The following is a 21,475-nucleotide window of genomic DNA, read 5'->3' as shown; positions in this document are numbered from 1 at the left end:
ACACTTTTAAATCTTACACTTCCATTATGTGCAGACGCTTCTAGAATGCAAATGGCAAAGGAATTCAGTGTAGAGGTTGCCAAATATATTGTCATTTGAGCAGAGCACTTTATTGTGGGCATCATCTTGATTCATCCTGAGAGAAAAAGCCAGAAATGATTACGCAAAGATTCTAAGATTCTTTGTTGATTACCAAATTTTAATGGATACTCTTAAGACAAGAAGATTCAGCTCAACGTTCATCATCAGAGTTCAAACCATGAATCTGTTGAGTAATACATGAATTGTCTTCATAAAAAAGGCAATACTTTCACATAAATGAAAGCCACTTATTAGGAACTTCAATATATTTCAAAATTTTAATTTAAACTATATTTTCAATTTATTTCATAAATATTTTAACTTTACAAAGATATTAAAACAAATGTGAGTAAAGAACATCGTTCATTTACTAAAACTTAACACTGATGAATAAGTATTAACGCGTGTATAATGACAGTGAAACATAATACCTAAAAAATTAAAACCAAAATAACAAATTATGGAATAGTGAAATGTCTATGACAGATTTTAATCCACACAATAAAATTTTTCTCGCAATAAATAATGAGAATTAAGTCTTATTTACATATCACATAACATTATTTATTTTTTACACAGAAAACACTATAAGATTACAAAGTACGGCAATTTTATGTATGGGATATACACTCTCTGTACAAATTTCAAATAATATTTTTATTTTTTATACATCTGAAAATAATTCTGTTAAAAAAATAATCACATTCACACCACTTATAAATTATGTACTTGATTTTGTGTGAAAAAATAAAACTAATTTTTCGTTCCCAGTTAAATATGTCAAAATTAATGCTTTTTAATGATAAAGTGTTGTTTAATCATGGCTTTTGGTTACGTCATACGCCAAAACTGCCATAAAAACACATCTCTGAGCAACAATGAATGCATGATTTCATACAACAATTTCACCAGAACTTGAGTCATTAATGAGGTGTAGTATTTTAAAAAAATGTGTTGTTGTACTTAAAACTTTATTTTTTTCATGGGCATTAACTACTTTGATAGTACAACCTTCACATGACGAACAATTTTGTAATTGAAAATCCACATGATTTTTACATGGCACTCACTGTGTCCTAACAAGTGAAGTACCTAGACGAAACCACAATTTTGCAAGAAATGTGTAAATGAAAACTCACTATACTTCTAACTGATAGGATAACAGTACTAACAGAAAACAGAATGTAATAAGTGTTGGTAGAGCACAACTGTCGAATATATAACATTAACTATTACTAATGATAATGAGTAGAGCGGGATGAAGAGTTCTGGTCTCCCAATATCATAACTTTTATCAAAATGCAGAAACTTACACTGTTTTATATACAATTCTTATTATAAAAATTCATAATGGGCAATGCATGCCATCTGAGAATGTTGACTATGGAATGCTTGTGGATTCATAGTTTGGAGACTACATTTCTCATGGCCTATTATAAGTTCTCGATTTTCTTTGACTCCTCCTCATTTTATTTGCATCTTCAGGACTCCGATTATTGTTTTCACTGACTGGTTGCTTTTGCGTTTCACATGCTTTTCGTTTTGCACCATCTGGAGGGTCAACTTCTTCCTCCTCCTCCATTTGTATATTGGTTGGCTCAGCTTCCTTTTGTGCTTTTTTCATCTCGGTGTGAGCTTCCTTTAGAACGTCCACCGTCTTCTCAAAAACTCTGCAATTTTAAAACCACAGAAGATAACATAAATAGTAAGTTGCTTTGTTCAAAGAGAACATAGTGTTTAGTAGTTTACATGTTAGAGAGAATAAGTGATACTCTTAGTTTATGATCATGGTAATAGTTTGGAAGTCTCTTATTTATTAACACATAAGATGGATTAAACACAACTTGTCTGGTAGATGTAGTTGGTAGTGATCAAAGAAAACATAACACTGTCTAGTAGATGCAGTTAGTAGTGACCAAAGAAGTCAGTAGGCATCAAGAACAGTCTATTTTAATTTACCTACACCCATCAATCACCTATTTAAACATCTTCTTAGAGTTCTCGTTTTATCAGAGTCACAATGGCTTTGAAGCCAGTGTAAAGGAAACTGTGTAAGCCATGGTTTGTGTCAGAAAAAACTCATTGTGCATTTTGAATTTTTGTAAAATGAGTTGTAAGTACTTCATTGCAAGTTTCTGCTTATAATAGATATCCTGAGGTTTGAGAGCAAAATTGTGCAACAAAACCCACCTCTTTATAGTCAGTGGTGGTTGAATTCCAAAATTTTGTACAGCCAAGAAGTATTTGTTTATGGTCTGCTGTTTGATTCAGAGTCTACTTACCATTTTATGTTTTCATACAAAGCTCCAGAATAGTTTTACTTGACAGCAAAACTGTCACCTTGATGTTGTTAAAGCCCACTTCATTCTTGTACAGAGAGAGCACTACTCTTACAGTCATCTCTTCTGCCAGAATGAGCAGCCTAAGGATCCTGCCGAAAGCATAATAGTTCGTTTGGTTCACATTTTGTTTGTTATCTTCTTTTTATAACACAAAACTTGTTTTACACAGTTTTCTTTTCATTGGGCTCATAGCGATTGTGACTTTGTTTAACCAAGAAGTCTAAGAAGACGCTTGACTGGATGGCTGATGAGAGTACCTAAAATCAAACAGACTGATTTTGAAGGCTGTTGACTTCTTTGGTCACTTCGAATTTTGGCTACCAGGTAACATTGTGTTTAGTGCATCTTACTCATCAATGAATAAGAGGCTTTCAAAGTATTTCAGTGATGTGGTGTGCTAATAGATTCATATTGTAGTTGCATCTTTGAGTCAGCTTAATGTTCTGTTTTCATACAAGTTAGCAGTAAAATATACATTAGATAAAATAAGCCCAATGAAAAGAAAACTGTGTAAAACAAGTTTTGTGTTATAAAAAGAAGATAACAAACAAAATGTGAACCAAAGGAACAGTTATGCAATAAACAAGAGCCTTAGGCTCCTTCTCCTGCCAGAAATGATTTCTGTAAGAGTAGTGTCATATCTCTTTCAGGACATGAAACAAGTGGCTTTAACAACATCATGGCACAAGTTTTGCAGCCCAAAAAGGAAAATTGTGAATTTTATCTAATGTATATTTTACTGCTAACTTGTATGAAAACAGAACATTAAGCTGACTCAAAGATGCAACTACAATATGAATCTATTAGCACACCACATCACTGAAATACTTTGAAAGCCTCTTATTCATTGATGAGTAAGATGCACTAAACACAATGTTACCTGGTAGCCAAAATTCGAAGTGACCAAAGAAGTCAACAGCCTTCAAAATCAGTCTGTTTGATTTTTAGATACTCTCATCAGCCATCCAGTCAAGCGTCTTCTTAGACTTCTTGGTTAAACAAAGTCACAATCGCTATGAGCCCAATGAAAAGAAAACTGTGTAAAACAAGTTTTGTGTTATAAAAAGAAGATAACAAACAAAATGTGAACCAAACGAACTATTATGCTTTCGGCAGGATCCTTAGGCTGCTCATTCTGGCAGAAGAGATGACTGTAAGAGTAGTGCTCTCTCTGTACAAGAATGAAGTGGGCTTTAACAACATCAAGGTGACAGTTTTGCTGTCAAGTAAAACTATTCTGGAGCTTTGTATGAAAACATAAAATGGTAAGTAGACTCTGAATCAAACAGCAGACCATAAACAAATACTTCTTGGCTGTACAAAATTTTGGAATTCAACCACCACTGACTATAAAGAGGTGGGTTTTGTTGCACAATTTTGCTCTCAAACCTCAGGATATCTATTATAAGCAGAAACTTGCAATGAAGTACTTACAACTCATTTTACAAAAATTCAAAATGCACTATGAGTTCCTTCAAGGGATATATCGTTTCCGGTGTTTCACATTATTTTTGTTTGACACTAACTGGAGACTCAAGTTCTCACTCGTCTTCCATTTGTATATAAGTTCCATAGTCTTCTCGACAGCTTCACAATTTTAAAAATACACAAGGTAACAGAAATACTAGGTTGTTGTGCTAGAAGGGAACACAGTGTTTAGTGGTTTACAGCTAAGAAAAGTTTTACCTTAGTTTATGATCACTCAGATAGTTTGAAAGCATCTTATTTATTAACATGCAAGATGCACTAAACACAATGTCACCTGATGGCTTAAGTTGGTAGCGACCTAGGTCGCTACCAAGCCATCGAAAGGTCAATCTATTTGATGTTAGCTACTCTCATCGACCACCTAGTCATGTGTCTCCTTAGACATCTTTGTTTAACAAAGCCACAATGGCTCTGAACACAATGACAAGAAAACTGTGTAAACCATGTTTTGTGTTGCAAAAAGAAGATAACAAACAAAATGTGAACCAAAGGAGCTGTTACGCCATCAACAGCTGTTATGCCATCAGCAGCTGTTATGCCATCTGCCAATTCTTACACTAGTGCCACCCTCTCTCCCCCTCCTCCACCTTCTCTTCTAACTCTCTCTCTGCACATGAAATAAGAAGTGGCTTTAACAACTTCAATTTGATAGTCGGGCAACAGAAATTTTAAATTAAAGCTCAAGTATATAAACACTATTGCTAAAATGTATGAAAACAGATCACAGTAAGTTGACTCAGAGATACAACTGCAATAGGAATCAAATAGAAAACTAGATAACAATATTTATTGGCAGTAGCAATTGAATTGTCAATTGTTGAAATCAAATTAGTGAAAATGTTCAGTTTTCATTTTTTCACTGAATACTACATTTAAGTCTATAGCCAATCATTTGGAATTAAAATGAGACATGCCATGGTACTTGAAATGATAGAAATGGGTTGTATTTAATGCTGTTTGTTGTTGACACCAAATATGTCACTGCATTCTTTTGTTTCAACAAATATTTCTCATACCCACACGGAAACTGTTTAGTTGCAATACTACACTCTGTTGATAAACTTGCCATCTTCCCTTCTTGTGGCACAAACAGTCATTGTTAGTGTTGACTGTCTTTCATTTGAATGGCAGCTGAAGTATTACTATGGCTCCAAAAAGGAAGAATAGCAGTGTAGAACATAACAGAAATAAGTTAAAGACAGCGCATACTAAATAACTACATATCAAAATTACAAAGAAAATTATTTTCCTGGGAAAGCAGTCACAGAATTATGCAGGTAAATTTAATCTTACTTGGAACAATAGTATGAAAATGTGAGTGATGTAAATAGCTATAATATTGGTTTTTATCTGCAACACGAGTCCTTTATTAACAATTTTCTTTCAACTACAGACTGAAAAATTTATGGTTACGTTGACGTAAATCATCAAAATGATATTTTGGCAAAATTTGTCTGTCATTGCCCTACCAGAGATGCCCAGGACTTACACCTGCAGCAGCTTATTGAAGCAAAGGAAGTAAATAAGAGGCATCCTCGGAAATTTGATCCAGAATGTGGTGACAAGAGTAGATATGCAATGTTTCTTTACCATGTAAAGCACGGAAGTGAAAGGAAACAGATTTGCAAGAAAGTGTTCTCGGATGTACGTCCAGTGACGAAATTGTGTCTCTTTCGTACCTGTATATTAATAAAGCGAATGTCACCTGTTGATAAAAGTGGGAAAAATCTGAACAATAAAAACACACCAGATTAGACCATTGCACAAATTCATGAGCAATATAATATCTTTCCACACAAAAACTCACATTATTCACAAAAGAAGGTGACATATTTAAATTCTGAATTAAACATATGGATCATGCACAATATGATCAATGAGAAATATGCAGATTGTAGACTATGATGTTTATCATTATTATTGGGACAACTTTAATTACTCCATGTCTGTTGTAAATTTCAAGAGATCGAACTCAAATTTAAAAGGTCACATTTAAATAAAACAGCCAAGCTTGCCGGCAGAGTGAAATCAACTTTCCTTATGTACCATAGTTATAATTTTACAACTCACTTCGGGATGCTAACAAAAGATGCCAATCTACTGATTATGTGGGAGCAATAGTTTTTGATTTTATGCAAAACTTGCCATGTCTGCATACCCCAATCCAACAGTTATTCTCCCGGTGTCAACTGTGGGTGTACTGTTTGTAATGGAACTGACAAATAGACGTCATTTTATTTTATTATACACTAAAGTCGTGTTAAAAAAGCTTTTGCTTAAGATAATACTAAGTTACGTGTTGCGATCAATAATCGATATTGGAATTGTATGTTCTTTGTAGCTTATGACCGTGATCTTTGGCCTACAACGGGTTTTCGGGCACTTGAGTGTTGGCCGCGGTTCAGTGTAGTTGTGTATATAGTTTTGGCAATAAATGTGTTTTTGATACAAAGAAACCGTGGAATACTGCGTCATTTTTCAATAGTCCAGTAATAATTAAAAAAACCCGCACCTTTTCTTGGACCCAGAGCAGCAAAGGAATCATCGCCTAGACAACGAGAAGTCACATGGACAATGCAGACTCAGCAGCATCAACAAAGGAGACATCATGGCCAGCTCTACTAAAGTACTATACAGCCATTAGCCACACCGTAACGGTGTCCTTATGGAGATAACTTTTCCTGCACAGTAGAGTGGGTTCGTGACAACTGGGGGCTCCTTGCCGGGATTAAGACATTTATATGTACTGAATTGACGAAATCTGTTGTGCAGAAGTCTAATGACCACGTGGTACGAAGAAGTGCTATACATGGAAGTCAAGGGAGATGAAACGAAGCAGTAAAGTGGACTGACCACACGTGTGAGGACCCAGACTGAAAAGATAAGTACATTTGTGTAGTGCTGTTTATTCCTTTTATTATTTTGTGTGTGAAATTTCACAAAAATGACCATTGTGAAAGAGGAAAGTGGTGCTGAATCCCAGCAGGATTGTGAAAATTTGTTAGTCTTTGGGGACGTAGTCATGCCGATAAAATCGGAAGATGAGTCAGTCAAAGAAGCAGATCAAAATCTTAATTCATCAGAATGTGAGACGTCGGACATTAAATCACTGTTACAAATGATGGAACAATCGTTAGCTTTAAATCAGACTGTTGTAGCCCGCTTACAAGCTAATGAAGAACAATTGCAAAGCATGAATCAGACGGTTGCGGACAGTTTTCGTGTTATAAATCAGAAAGTGTCGCGTCTAGAGGGAGCTATGAACAAAAAATTTGATAATGTCTTACTTTGGGGTAATAAACTTCGCAACGATATATCAAAGATAGACAAGAAACTCAGCAAGGCAGAAACAAAGATTTTGGCGGTAGAATCTAAAGTGGGAGAAGTAAAATCTAGTCTGAGTAACAAAATTCAGTCTGTAAAAAATGAACTGGTCACAGACAGAGAGAAAAATGCAAAGTGTTTTGTTAATGTTAATAGTCAAATAGATACAGTTTGTGTAAATGTAAAAGCTATGGCAGTAGATCTTGAAAGTAGAGTAGGCTCGAAACTAAATGTTGTGAATGATAAAGTGGAAACAGTCAGTAACACAGTAAAACTCCACGAGATTGAAACAAAGACAGATGTTAGTGAATTAAAAAGTACAGTATCAGAGTTAAACCAAAAGTTTGAAATATTTGGCAATGATGTAGCTAACAAAAATTTTTCTATGAACACATGTACCTTATTATCCAATATTCCAGTTAAAAACTTTCCTAATGAGTGTAGTTTGCATCCTGTTGACTTTCTGCAGAGTTGTAGAGACAATTTTTTGCCCAATATGAGTGAAAGTTTCAAAATTAAGTTTGTTAAAAAATTTTTGGATGGGGAATCTTTGTCTGGGGCCAATCAAAATTTTTCTATGGACATGTCTTATGCAGAATTTGAAATTGAGTTCTTAAAACGGTTCTGGTCAGAAACTGAACAAGCCAGGATAAAGAGCGAGTTCCTGAATGGACCAAATTATAGAGAAACACAGGGGACTATGAAACAGTTTTGTAAGAATCAACTGAAGAAACTTGTACATTTGAGTAAACCCTTTGATGAGCTCACACAGATAAATGCTTTAAAGAGAAGGTTGCCAACAGATGTGCAATGGGACCTAGTGTATGGACCAGATGACAACATTGAACAATTTTTAAACTATGTGGACAAACTTGACAGGATTATAGACAAAGTGGGGAAATCAAAAAACTATTTCAATCACGCACAAAGAGGTGGGGATCATAGTTGGGGAAACACTAATTTTAACAGGAGGGAAAACGGTAGGCCCAACAACCATAGTTTTCATCATAGGGAACAAAATAGTCACAATATTAATAATAATTTCCATTCAAGGGAAAACTATAATTTCCATTCAAGAGGACAATCTGGGAACAATTGGAACAGAAGTAATAACAGGGAGTCTGAAAACAGGAATTGGCGTGAACATAGTGACACCAGGAGTCAAAATGCTATGGGAAGTCATGAAGTAAAAAACTAGCATGCGCTCCATTGTCGGTCCACAAGGTAGGGGCGAAAAGCATAGATGATAGATGGACCAATAACAGTGACTACGTTGCACCAAGAGATACGTCTCAAGTAATGAGTAGTTATCTTATGAATGTGTACTACCCTCTAAACACAGTACCTGTTAAGAATGAACACATTGGTTATAATAAAGAGCCAGAGAAAATAATTGACTTAGTTGAATTTTATGAATGGGCAGAAGCTTGTAGTTTGTCAGAGGACCAGCAGGTTAATGATTTAAATGATTTAGGAATTGATGCACTGATGCAGGAATCAGGTGAGCAAATTGTTGACATTGATTTAACGAGCAAACTTGGGTGTGAAAGCAACATTTTAAGTTTTTGGGAGAGAGAGGTTGATGATTGTAGTATTTGGGAAAATGAAGATTTAATGATACATGATGATGGTGAAAAATATTTTGTTTGCTTGAAAGAGGAAATGGAGGCATTAGGTATTATGAGAGAAACTGATATGCATGTTGTAGATGTACCCAAGGACGTTATTAACAGTTTAAGTGGTGTTAATGCCAGTGTCACAACCAATAGGCTATGTAATCCAACATCCTATGAAGGAACCTGGGCAGTAAAACTGACTGTGCAAGTAGGCTACCATTTGCAATGAACAAAGGTGAATTATTTCTTTATAATATGTGGCTAAATAGTGATGCAATTAAAAATGATAGCAATTTTAGGAAAATGATTCTTAATATGTCTCAAATATTATATCCTGATTGGTGGCAAAACACTAAACATATTATTGTTAAACAACTGAAGGATAAATACCTTAGTGGTGAGCAATGTTATATGGGTGAAAATATTTGGATCAATGAAATTATCAATGCAAGTGACAGTGCTAATGATGTGTGTGTTAATGTAATGACCGTAGATAATAAAGGTGACAGTAATATAGGTACTTGTAAGTCAGAAAGTCATTGTTTCAGTGAAATTCAAAATGATTTATTGTATGAATATGTTCAGCCTGAAAAAGGTGATGATATAGGTAGTCCGTTCATTAGAGCAAAAGTTGGTACCTGGGAAGGCAAGTGCCTTATAGACAGAGGGAGTCAGGTGTCAGGAATATCTGAAATTCTAAGCAAAAAGCTGAAGTGCGAGAAAGATTACATTGAAATGCCAGTCATTGGGGTGAAAATAAGAGGGGCTACAGGAAAACGTAGTAAAACTGTGAAAAGACAAACTTTGTTATCTTTTACAATTGAGGGAGTCACATTTACACATGGATGCCTAATTATACCAGGCCTCAGTGAGGACTGTATTCTTGGGATGTCATGGATTCGGAGTGTAGATGCAAGATTTGACTGGGGAGGACAAAAACTTATCATAACAACACCAAATGGGGGTGTATCTCCACCGAGTTTGTCAGATCAAATACAGTTTTGTGTAATGATAAATTTAACACGATAAATCTTGTAAAGGAGAAAAGATATGTTGACAAACACATAACAGAGCTAGATTTAAGTGAAGTAGATTTCAACACACTGGTAAACACAAAGATTTCTGAAGCTAGCAGTCTAAACAATGAGCAAAAACAGGAACTAGAGTCTTTGTTATGGGATACAGTGATGTCTTTAGCAACATTCCAGGGAAAGTTAGGGGTTACGAATGTACTTTGCAAGTAAGACCACATGACCCATTTTTCATAAAACCATATGGTGTGCCCATAGCAAAACATACAGCAGGTGAGAAAGAATTACATAAGATGGAAGTGTGTGGCATTATTGAAAGGAGTATCAGTGCTTATAATAACCCTCTGGTAGTTGTGTCAAAGAGGGATGGGGGAGTGAGAATAGTTCTTGACTCCAGGCCTTTAAACAAGATCTTATACAGGGAAACAGACCACCCTGAAAACATTGATGAGCTGTTGCACAAGTTCAAGGGCATAAAATTAATGTCAAGTCCAGACTTAACCTCAGGCTTTCACCAAGTACCCCTGGCACCCAAATCTAGGAAATACACTGCTTTTCTTTACAACGGCCGTTGCTATCAGTATTGTGTAGTCCCGTTTGGCTTGAACTCATCGGTAGCAGAATTCATTAGAGCTTTAGACCATGTGCTTGGGCAGGAACTTGTATCCAAATTAGTGATTTATGTAGATGACATTTTAGTAATTGGACAAGATTGGAATGAGCATGTTGGGCTTTTAAGACAGGCATGTGAGAAACTTAGAAGAGGGGGAATGACACTAAAACTAGAAAAGTGCAAATTTGCTGTACCTGAGTTAAAATTTTTGGGACATGTCATAACAGAAAAAGGAATTTTGGCTGATCCATACAAAATTAAAGCTATTGCAGAGTTTCCTATACCCCGTAACAGAAAACAACTGAAACCATTTTATGGGCTATGTGGCTTCTACAGAAAATTTGTAAGTAAACAAAGCTTAAACACACCCTGTCTAAGTAACTTGTTAAAGAAGGACACTGTTTGGATATGGAGTAAAGATTGTCAAGAGGCTTTCGATATAATAAAAAAGGAACTGAATAACCAGAACCTGTTACACAGACCAGATTTCAATTTACCTTTCTGTTTGCATACTGACAGCAGTGATTATGGGCTAGGTGCTGAATTATTTCAAGTAAAAGAAGTCAGTGGGGAGACAGTTCATGCTACAATTGCATTTGCAAGCAGAATGTTACTGAAGCATGAAAAGAACTGTACAGTAACAGAAAAAGAGCTATTAGCCATACAGTGGTCATTTTCAAAATTCAGGACCTATTTACTTGGACATAAGGTAATAGCGTACTCTGATCATAAAGCCTTAAGCTATATACACGAATGCAAGCTCTAGCATGATAGGCTTACAAGATGGGCATTGTATTTACAACAATTCATCTTTGAAATTAAGTATATTAAAGGCACTGACAACATAGTTGTGGATGCTCTATCAAGGCTACCAGTAGGAGGGGAAACAGAAATTTTTGATCAGAATGAAGAAAAACAGTTTAAAATGAGGTATATTAAAGGGGTCACAGATGAAAAAGTTGTTAGATCATTGTGTGATAAAATCAGGAGGAACCACAACCGTGATGCAAATTGGAAATTAGTAAAGAGCTGTTTAGGGAAAAAGAACTATGAAAAATTAGATAAGTACTATAAGGTGTTTAAAGGTACTCTGTTTAGGAGAACTGACGAAGACTCGGACAATTGGAAACTATGCTGGCCAGAGGAGGAAGCTGAGAGGTTAATTAGATATACTCATGAGAGCTATGGTCACTATGGCATACAGAAGTGTATGCAGAAATTACAAGAAAACATATACTTCTACAATATGGCCAAGAAAGTTAGAAAAGAATTGTCAACTTGTGATACGTGCCAACGAGTCAAAGTAAGTAACAGAAAATGTCAAGGTGAAATGCAAAACATTATTCCTGCACAACCTCTAGACTTAGTCGCTGTTGATTTCTATGGGCCTCTTCCAAGGAGTAGGAGTGGCCACTGCTACATTTTTGTTCAAAATGGTTCAAATGGTTCTGAGCACTATGGGACTTAACATCTGAGGTCATCAGTCCCCTAGACTTAGAACTACTTAAACCTAAGTAACCTAAGGACATCACACACATCCATGCCCGAGGCAGGATTCGAACCTGCGGCCGTAGCAGCAGCGCGGTTCCGGACTGAAGCGCCTAGAACCGCTCGGCCACAGCGGCCGGCCTACATTTTTCTCATGGTGGATGTATTTTCTAAACTAATCAAGTTGTATCCTGTCAGAAAAGCCACAGGTAAAGAGATAGTTACAAAAGTTGAAAAAGACTATTTCTTAAATGTTGGGAAACCAAAAGCAATCTTGTCGGATAACGGTTCTCAGTTTTTGTCAAAAGTTTGGAAAGCCTTTGTTGATAAATCGGGAATCAAACATGTTCAAATATCTGTATATAATCCATTGTCAAACCCAGCTGAGAGGTATATGCGCGAGATTGGTCGCTTGTGTCGCACATATTGCAGTCATAAACATCCTACATGGTACGACCATGTACGAGACTTTGAAGATGTTATGAACAGCTTGCAGCACACTTCCACAGGATTTTCACCTTATGAAATTATGTTTCATCTGAAACCAGACAACATTATCACTGAACTCGTAGAATTTCTACCATGCACAATGATGACTATGCATGAACGTGAAGTCATAGTCAAAGAAACAATGATAAAACAGGGGGAAATTAGAAAAAGACGACATGATGGCAAGATCAAACCATCCAAGCGTAAAGTAGGAGATTATGTTTTAGTAAAATCACATGAGAAATCAAAAATTCTAACTTCTGAAATAAAGAAATTCTTTGATATATACATGGGTCCATTCGAGATTGTAGAGCATCCACATCCAAATGCATACCAGTTGGTGTATCCTAAACCCAGGAAAGTTCTCGGGCTGAGGAATATTATTTCGTTGAAATTGTATAAACAAAAGGGATAAGACTAGTCGGAGAAAGTTAAAAGGTGACTCAAACAAAAGTTTTTCACTAGAAATTTTGTATATAAAAAATTGTCTGATTTTGATACAGTTTTGTGCCCTTGAAAATGTTTATTATTTGTTTAATATGTATTCACTGTATGAAGTATTTGCAATGAATTTTCTGTGTAATATGCTAGCCATGTTAGTTTTTGATATTTCTGTATGTTTATGCAATTTGATTGATGCTTAATAATTTGTGTAATTTTAGTTTGTGTAACTCTCACACCACACTTGTTGAGACGTCATTTAAAATGCAAGCCACTAATCAGCACTAAATCTGTCTTGCAACAATTAAGTTTTTTAAATTTTTTACTCTTAAAGGCAGAGTCCTAATTACTACACACTTAAGTGCTTGAAATGTCCAACTCTACAAGGAGACAATCATTTTCAGTAAACCACATGAATTACTGTATATTTCTCTCTCAACCACTGCAAATGCAAAGGCAGTATAATGTCTCTGTGATAAGATATTTTACACCCAATATGTTAATGCATTTGTATTACATGTTTATTGAATTTATTAGTATTTAAAGAATCTTTTTTTTTGACCAGTTCATATCTGTATAGTATTACTCAGACAGATACTGTAAACTTCTCCCACTAGATAAACATTACCAGAAGGTTAACTATGTATCCTAACCATGTACTTACATATAAATATTATGTAACCAAAAGGTGATCTCTGTATGTGATTTTTAGATAACATGGCATTATAGTCAATGAAGCGATACAAACAGCTAAGCTTTGGAAACAGACGCACTGCAGGACAAGCAGAAATCAGACCTTTTAACGGAAGCCACCTATGTGCAGATGGACAATGTGGGACAGACTGTGAGTAGTGTGAAAAGTGGGCAACAAAAGAAAAGAAAACAAGCCTGCAGTTAAAAGTTACAGTCTTTCAATGGTTTCATGTGAAGTGCTACAACATTATGGACTCTTCTAAGTGAAAATTGTGAATCTTCTTTCGTATTTCATTTACTCTAAGGTTAAAAATTGTATGTTTTCCTTTACTGAGTATAACAATTTCAGTGTTAGCATAATTCAAAGGAAACAGTCCTATTAAAAATTTTAATTTATTTAAAAACATATTCTTGGCAGTTCCATTATTCTGGTGTCAGAATTTTGTTCGCATTTTCATACTTACAAAATTCTTGGGGGGCTATTGTAATGGAACTGACAAATAGACGTCATTTTATTTTATTATACACTAAAGTCGGGTTAAAAAAGCTTTTGCTTAAGATAATACTAAGTTACGTGTTGCGATCAATAATCGATATTGGAATTGTATGTTCTTTGTAGCTTATGACCGTGATCTTTGGTCTACAACGGGTTTTCGGGCACTTGAGTGTTGGCCGCGGTTCAGTGTAGTTGTGTATATAGTTTTGGCAATAAATGTGTTTTTGATACAAAGAAACCGTGGAATACTGCGTCATTTTTCGATAGTCCAGTAATAATTTAAAAACCCGCACCTTTTCTTGGACTCAGAGCAGCAAAGGAATCATCGCCTAGACAACGAGAAGCCATATGGACAACGCAGACTCAGCAGCATCAACAAAGGAGACATCATGGCCAGCTCTACTAAAGTACTATACAGCCATTAGCCACACCGTAACGGTGTCCTTATAGAGATAACTTTTCCTGCACAGTAGAGCGGGTTCGTGACATGTTCCAGCACACATGATATGAAAACCCAGGACATTCTACCGTGTACTTGTATCAACAGAGTTTAGCAAAGAAAGTTGCTAACAAAGTAATGCCTATATATTTTATTACATAATAAATGATCTCAGTAAAAATACAGCCAAACTACTACAAATATAGCCAAACTACATTTATACTACAAACATTACATATATATTTCCTCCATGTAATCGCAATATAAGAGGAAAATAAAAACTCATGATCACATTTAAACCCCTCATGAACGCATGGAACTAACAGCAACCATAAAAGGAATGTGACTGTAAAATTAATTAATTGACAGGAAATACTAGATTTTGACAACTGGTGGCTCAAATATGTTAGAACAAATGCTGATTGTTATAAGATAAGAGAATGGGAAAAAATATCTTGTTTGCTCCCAGTACCTTCAAAAATATACACTGACGGAAAAAAATCATAACACTGAACAATAATTAATGTAGAGCAATGGACTTTAGCAGGAATACATTTGTGTAGGTAACATATTTAAGTGATTAAACTGCAGGATCACAGATTAATGCAAGTGCAAGATAAGCTACTATAAATGTGAAACACTGGTACGTTTATAATCGGTGTAAGTGCCAGAATGTTTGATGCAAGTATGCAAACGCTCATACATTGTTTTGTACAGGTGTTGGATGTCAGTTTATGAGACGAAGTTCCATGCATGTTGTACTTGGTCAGTCAAAATGCTATTTGTGGATGATGATGTTGTACAATGACATCCACTGTGCACTCAATTGGAGACAGATCTGGTGACTGAGCAGGTCAAGGCAACATGTTGATACTCTGCACAGCATGTTGGGTTACAACAGTGGTATGTGGATGAGCGTTACCCTTTTGGAAAAACCCCTGGAATGTCAGTACAACAGGTCAAATAACCAGAGTGATGAACAAATTTGCAGCCAGGGTGTGTGGGACAAGCACGAGACTGCTCCTGCTGTCATATGAAATCACACTTCAGACCATAGCTCCAGTGCAGGTGCAGGTCCAGTGTCTAGCATGCACTGGTTGACTGCAGGTCCTCAAGCATCCTTTTCCTAACCAACATATGACCATCACTGGTTCCAAGGCAGCAGAACCAGCTTTCATCAGAAAACACAACACCCTGCCCTCCAATGAGCTCTCACTTGACACCAATGACGTTGAAAATGGTGGTGGTTTGAGGTTAGAAGAATGCACACTACAGCGCCTCTGGCATGGAGCTGTTCTGGTTGTAACAAATTTGTAACAATTCATTGTGTCACTGTAGTGCCAAATGCTGCTCAAACTGCTGCTGCAGATGCAGTATGATGTGCCAGAGCCCCATGTCGAACACAATGGTCATCCCCCTTGGCAGTGTGACGTGTTGCATGGTCATCCAGAGCCCAGTCTTCTTACGATCGTACATTCTCGTGACCACCATTGACAGTACACATGTACAACAGCTATATTTTTGACAAGTCTTTCTGCAATATCACACAAGGAATATCCAGCTGCTTGTAGTCCTCTTACACAACCTCATTCAAACTCAGTGAAGTGTTGATAGTGGCGTGTTTATCGCCTTAAAGACACTCTTGGCTAACATCAACTCACCACATCCTTCTCAAAGGTAACTAACACTCATGACCGTTATGGTGTGTATTTAACGCAAATGTGATTTGCATCCTCATAACGGTGCTACTTGTGTCAGCCTTATGCGACTAATGTGAAATCTGAATAGACATCATGTTTCAGATGTCTACAAGTCTATGTCATACATTCCTCCTTTGCGAATTTTTTTCTGTCATTGTATGGTACAAACCGTTCTATCTGTATAATACCTGAAGAAAGGAGAGGTGGATGGGCTACTGTATGTTGATGATTAGCATGGCATACATTCTGTTTAAGAAAAAGGCACATGCCCATCATACCAGGATTAATGGACACTATTCCAATGACCTACCCAATTTACCAAATACCTATTTCCACAATGAAGATGGAAGATGTAAAAAAGTCGTTGAAAATGTGCCTGCTGCAGTGAGATCACTCCAAGAATAATTACTTTCGGCCAGTGGTGGCTAAGTCATAACTAAAGCACAGTTAATTATTATTGTTGTTAAAAGTAGTTTACGCTGTTTTGTTACATCATGAAGAAAGAAGTGCTAGTTTTGCAAGGTTCGCAGGAGAGCTTCTGTAAAGTTTGGAAAGTAGGAGACGAGGTACTGGCAAAGTAAAGCTGTGAGGACAGGTCGTGAGTCGTGCTTGGGTAGCTCAGATGGTAGAGCACTTGCCCGTGAAAGGCAAAGGTCCCGAGTTCGAGTCTCAGCCCAGCACACAGTTTTAATCTGCCAGGAAGTTTCATATCAGTGCACACTCCGCTGCAGAGTGAAAATCTCATTCTGGAAGTATTTGTATTGTTTGTCAGTTGTTGAAACCAAATAAGTCAATAAACTTTGAAAACATTAAAAATTAAAATGATGTACACTAAACTACTTCTCATTCAAAACTACTTCTCACCAACAATTCTCACCTTCTTTTACGAGTGCTTGATTTTCTGCCACTATGGCTAGTTCCATTTGCATCTTCAGGTGTTTTACTGACTGGTGGATTTGGTGTTTCACATTCCTTTTGCTTCACACTATCTGGTAGCTCCACTTCTTGTTCATCTTCTGTTTGTCTATTTCCTGGCTCAGCTTCCTTTCGTGGGTTTGTAATATCAGTGATAGTTTGCTTTATGACTTCCACCGTCTTCTTCAAAACACTGAAATTTTAAATATATGCAAGATAACATAAAAACTAAGTAGTTTTTCCAGAAGAAATCACAGTATTTAGATAGCTTACACTGAAGAAAGAACAAGTGTCACTTTCAGTTAATGATTATTGAAATAATTGGAAGCTAGCGACTGGTCCCAATATCACACATACAGCACTAAGTACCTATGGCTACAGGGCTTCACTCACATATTGGTAATAGAAGGTATAAACAAACTTTCTTTGTCAATCAGTCAATATATTAGTGAAAATTCTATCAAAATCCTTACAGCTGTTTCTGAGATGTGTTTTTACATACAGATATAAAAATGCAGTGGTGACTTTCTTTCTTCATAGTTCAGCCAATTTGCACAAAATATTTATAAATTATTCACCAAAGCCTTCTTTGTGAATGTTTATCTATTAGGAAAACCATTTCAAAATCTAAAGGTTAGCCTTCAAATATGGACAGAAAAATGTGGCAGGGAATTTTTTAAAGTTAGTGAAACCCCTACTTTACTTTTTTGTGCGGTCCAGACAGAAAAAATGCGATACTGAGGATAATGCAGGATTGAAGTTAAACTTTAAAACTCCAAAATATGAGCAAGAACATATGTAATTGGCACATAAGATTAAAAATCGTAATCCTCTCCAATAAATTGTATGTATAAAAACTGCAACCCAAAGTTTGGTACAGATTTATTGATGACATCTTCATGATCTGGACACACAGTGAAGAACAACTCCAGAATTTCCTCTCCAACCTCAACTCCTTTGGTTCCATCAGATTCACCTGGTCCTACTCCAAATCCCATGCCACTTTCCTTGACATTGACCTCCATCTGTCCAATGGCCAGCTTCACACGTCCGCCCACATCAAACCCACCAACAAGCAACAGTACCTCCATTATGACAGCTGCCACCCATTCCACATCAAACGGTCCCTTCCCTACAGCCTAGGTCTTCGTGGCAAATGAATCTGCTCCAGTCCATCCCTGAACCATTACACCAACAACCTGAAAACAGCTATCGCATCCCGCAACTACCCTCCCGACCTGGTACAGAAGCAAATAACCAGAGCCACTTCCTCATCCCCTCAAACTCAGATCCTCCCACAGAAGAACCCCAAAAGTGCCCCACTTGTGACAGGATACTTTCCGGGACTGGATCAGACTCTGAATGTGGCTCTCCAGCAGGGATACGACTTCCTCAAATCCTGCCCTGAAATGAGATCCATCCTTCATGAAATCCTCCCCACTCCACCAAGAGTGTCTTTCCGCCACCCACCTAACCTTCATAACCTCTTAGTTCATCCCCATGAAATCCCCAATCCACCTTCCCTACCCTCTGGCTCCTACCCTTGTAACCGCCCCCGGTGTAAAACCTGCCCCATGCACCCTCCCACCACCACCTACTCCAGTCCTGTAACCCGGAAGGTGTACACGATCAAAGGCAGAGCCACGTGTGAAAGCACCCACGTGATTTACCAACTGACCTGCCTACACTGTGAAGCTTTCTATGTGGGAATGACCAGCAACAAACTGTCCATTCGCATGAATGGATACAGGCAGACAGCGTTTGTTGGTAATGAGGATCACCCTGTGGCTAAACATGCCTTGGTACACGGCCAGCAGATCTTGGCACAGTGTTACACTGTCCGGGTTATCTGGATACTTCCCACTAACACCAACCTGTCAGAACTCCGGAGATGGGAACTTGTCCTTCAGTATATCCTCTCTTCTCGCTATCCGCCAGGCCTCAACCTCCGCTAATTTCAAGTTGCCGCCGCTCATACCTCACCTGTCTTTCAACAACATCTTTGCCTCTGTACTTCCGCCTCTACTGACATCTCTGCCCAAACTCTTTGCCTTTACAAATGTCTGCTTGTGTCTGTGTATGTGCGGATGGATGTGTGTGTGTGTGTGTGTGTGTGTGTGTGTGTGTGTGCGCGCGAGTGTATATCTGTCCCTTTTTCCCCCTAAGGTAAGTCTTTCTGCTCCCACGATTGGAATGACTCGTTACCCTCAACCTACAATAGAAGTAAACCTTAACAGGAAAAAACGTAAAATCAGGGAATTTTTAGCATTGACCTTATGGGTTTTTCACAGGGGCTATGAATTTATGGCACAGAATGGCAAAAAACCTAAAATCAGAGAATGTAAACTCAAAGTCCCATTGCTTATTTATTACCATGCAAGATTTACTAAAGACAATGTTGCCTGCTCGTTGAAATTTGTAGCGATAAAAGAAATTAACAGCCATCAATGTCAATTATTTCTACAGATGTACCGTATTTACTCAAATCCAAGCCGCACTTTTTTTCCGGTTTTTGTAATCCAAAAAACCGCCTGCGGCTTAGAATCGAGTGCAAAGTAAGCGGAAGTTCTGAGAAATGTTGGTAGGTGCTGCCACAACTAAATTCTGCCGTCGAATACATGTAGCGCTACGCAGGCATGTTTTGTAGGCACAAAGATAAATACTGGCGCCAAACACTGTGCGTCAGTAAATAAATTTAAAAAAAAGGTGGAAGACGAGCCTTTTTCTCCGCCTCGAGTTTCGACCACTGCATTTTCATACATTATCCAACGAAGTAAATACAAATTCCGTATTGTCCATTTTCGAATGTAGCAGCATTTCAGTGTACTACGAAAATCCGACTGGCAAGACTGTTAGGGATGTTTGTCAATATGGCCAACTCTACGTTCTGAATTTTTTCCTACCTGTGCGAAGAGATGGTTCCTTATAGGAACTTTTATGAATTGTGAATCGCATGCAGTATTCTCTTCACCATAAAGCCCGGTCCACACGCAACGATCTGTCTGCGCAGACATTGGCGCAGATGTCTGTACATGCAAAAGATCGCTGCAAATGTGGTGTGTTCACACGACACAAACCCCAATCTACTATTCGCCCGCCATCTGTCGGTGTAGAAAAGAAATATCCGTGGCAAGCGACTTCGCTCCCCGTAAACGTCAAAAATTTAAATCTGTTATTTTGAAATATAGAAATGGAGGAAGTTCTGTTGTGGTCTGTGTTCGCAACTTGTGTTGCAAAAAACATTCAGGCCAACCGCAGGAAACAGAGACGACGGTCAAAATGGTGTAGACAGTTGTTGCTAAAGCGGAAGCAGTTTTCTCACGTACATTTACTGCGAGAGTTGCAGGGCGAACCTGTTTTGTTTTACACACCTCGTGTTCCATTTCCTGGCACATTGACACTCCAATTTCATCTTCAATTGTACTCCTGCTTGGTCTTGGCGTTTCTTGATCACTAAGAAAGCCAAGCAGATCATTGTTCTAAGATTAGTAGAACATCAATCCCAGAAGAACAAAGTGTTAATTCATTATTGCTACCTCCCATGAACAAATTGGAAGTTAATCGAATAATAAAAACAATGAAGAATGAAATGTCCTCAGGGATTGACGAGATACCTTGCTCAGTCATGATGAGATGTGCTAGTGTCATATCAGACCCACTCTCTCACATCATAAACATATCATTTTCAGAAGGTGTCTTTCCACATCGATTAAAAATTGCAAAAGTAAAACCATTGTATAAAAAGGGCAATATACATGAAGTGGGAAACTATAGACCAATAGCTTTATTATTGGAATTTTCAAAAGTAATAGATACAGTCATGAAAAACAGAATTACAAATTACCTCGAGAAATTCAATCTACTGTCTGTAAACCAACATGGCTTTCGCAAAGGAATGAGTACAGAGTCAGCCGTCACCCAATTCATTGAAAATATTGTAACGGGGCTAGATAAGAACAACAGTACAATAGGAATAAATTTGGACCTCTCAAAGGCATTTGATACTGCCCAACATGATATCCTGCTAGACAAATTAGAATATATCGGTATACGAGGAGTAGCTAAAAAGTGGTTTCAGTCATATCTCCATAATAGGAAACAGGTAGTAGAAATTGCAACAACAAACAGTGAAAACCAAAGTACTGTTTACAGATAGGATATTCAGATTGTGCCAATTCGGGTACCGCAGGGGAGTGTTCTAGGACCTCTCCTATTTCTTCTTTACATAAATGATATCAAGATTCCAGTAAATGGTACTCATATAACCCTGTTTGCGGATGACACAAACATTGTAGTAACTGACATAAACCGGGTATTGC

At 37.3% G+C, this 21,475-nt stretch overlaps 1 protein-coding gene across 3 annotated transcripts in view; it reads right to left on the bottom strand.

The window, feature by feature from the left end:
- Positions 1-471: 471 nt before the first annotated feature.
- The window catches only part of LOC126480820 (condensin-2 complex subunit G2-like), a 290,712-nt gene continuing 269,708 nt past the window's right edge, over positions 472-21,475 (bottom strand). For all 3 annotated transcript variants that reach the window (XM_050104156.1, XM_050104158.1, XM_050104157.1), the window contains 2 exons: positions 17,119-17,349; positions 472-1,751 (listed from right to left, as the gene is read on the bottom strand). In XM_050104156.1, coding sequence (XP_049960113.1) covers positions 1,505-1,751; positions 17,119-17,349 — 478 coding nt within the window. In that variant the 3' untranslated portion in view covers positions 472-1,504. The remainder of the gene's footprint in view (positions 1,752-17,118; positions 17,350-21,475) is intronic.

This window comes from Schistocerca serialis, chromosome 5 (assembly GCF_023864345.2).
Source record: "Schistocerca serialis cubense isolate TAMUIC-IGC-003099 chromosome 5, iqSchSeri2.2, whole genome shotgun sequence".
Lineage (NCBI taxonomy): Eukaryota > Metazoa > Arthropoda > Insecta > Orthoptera > Acrididae > Schistocerca > Schistocerca serialis.
This window is presented reverse-complemented; position numbering and strand designations above follow the sequence as displayed.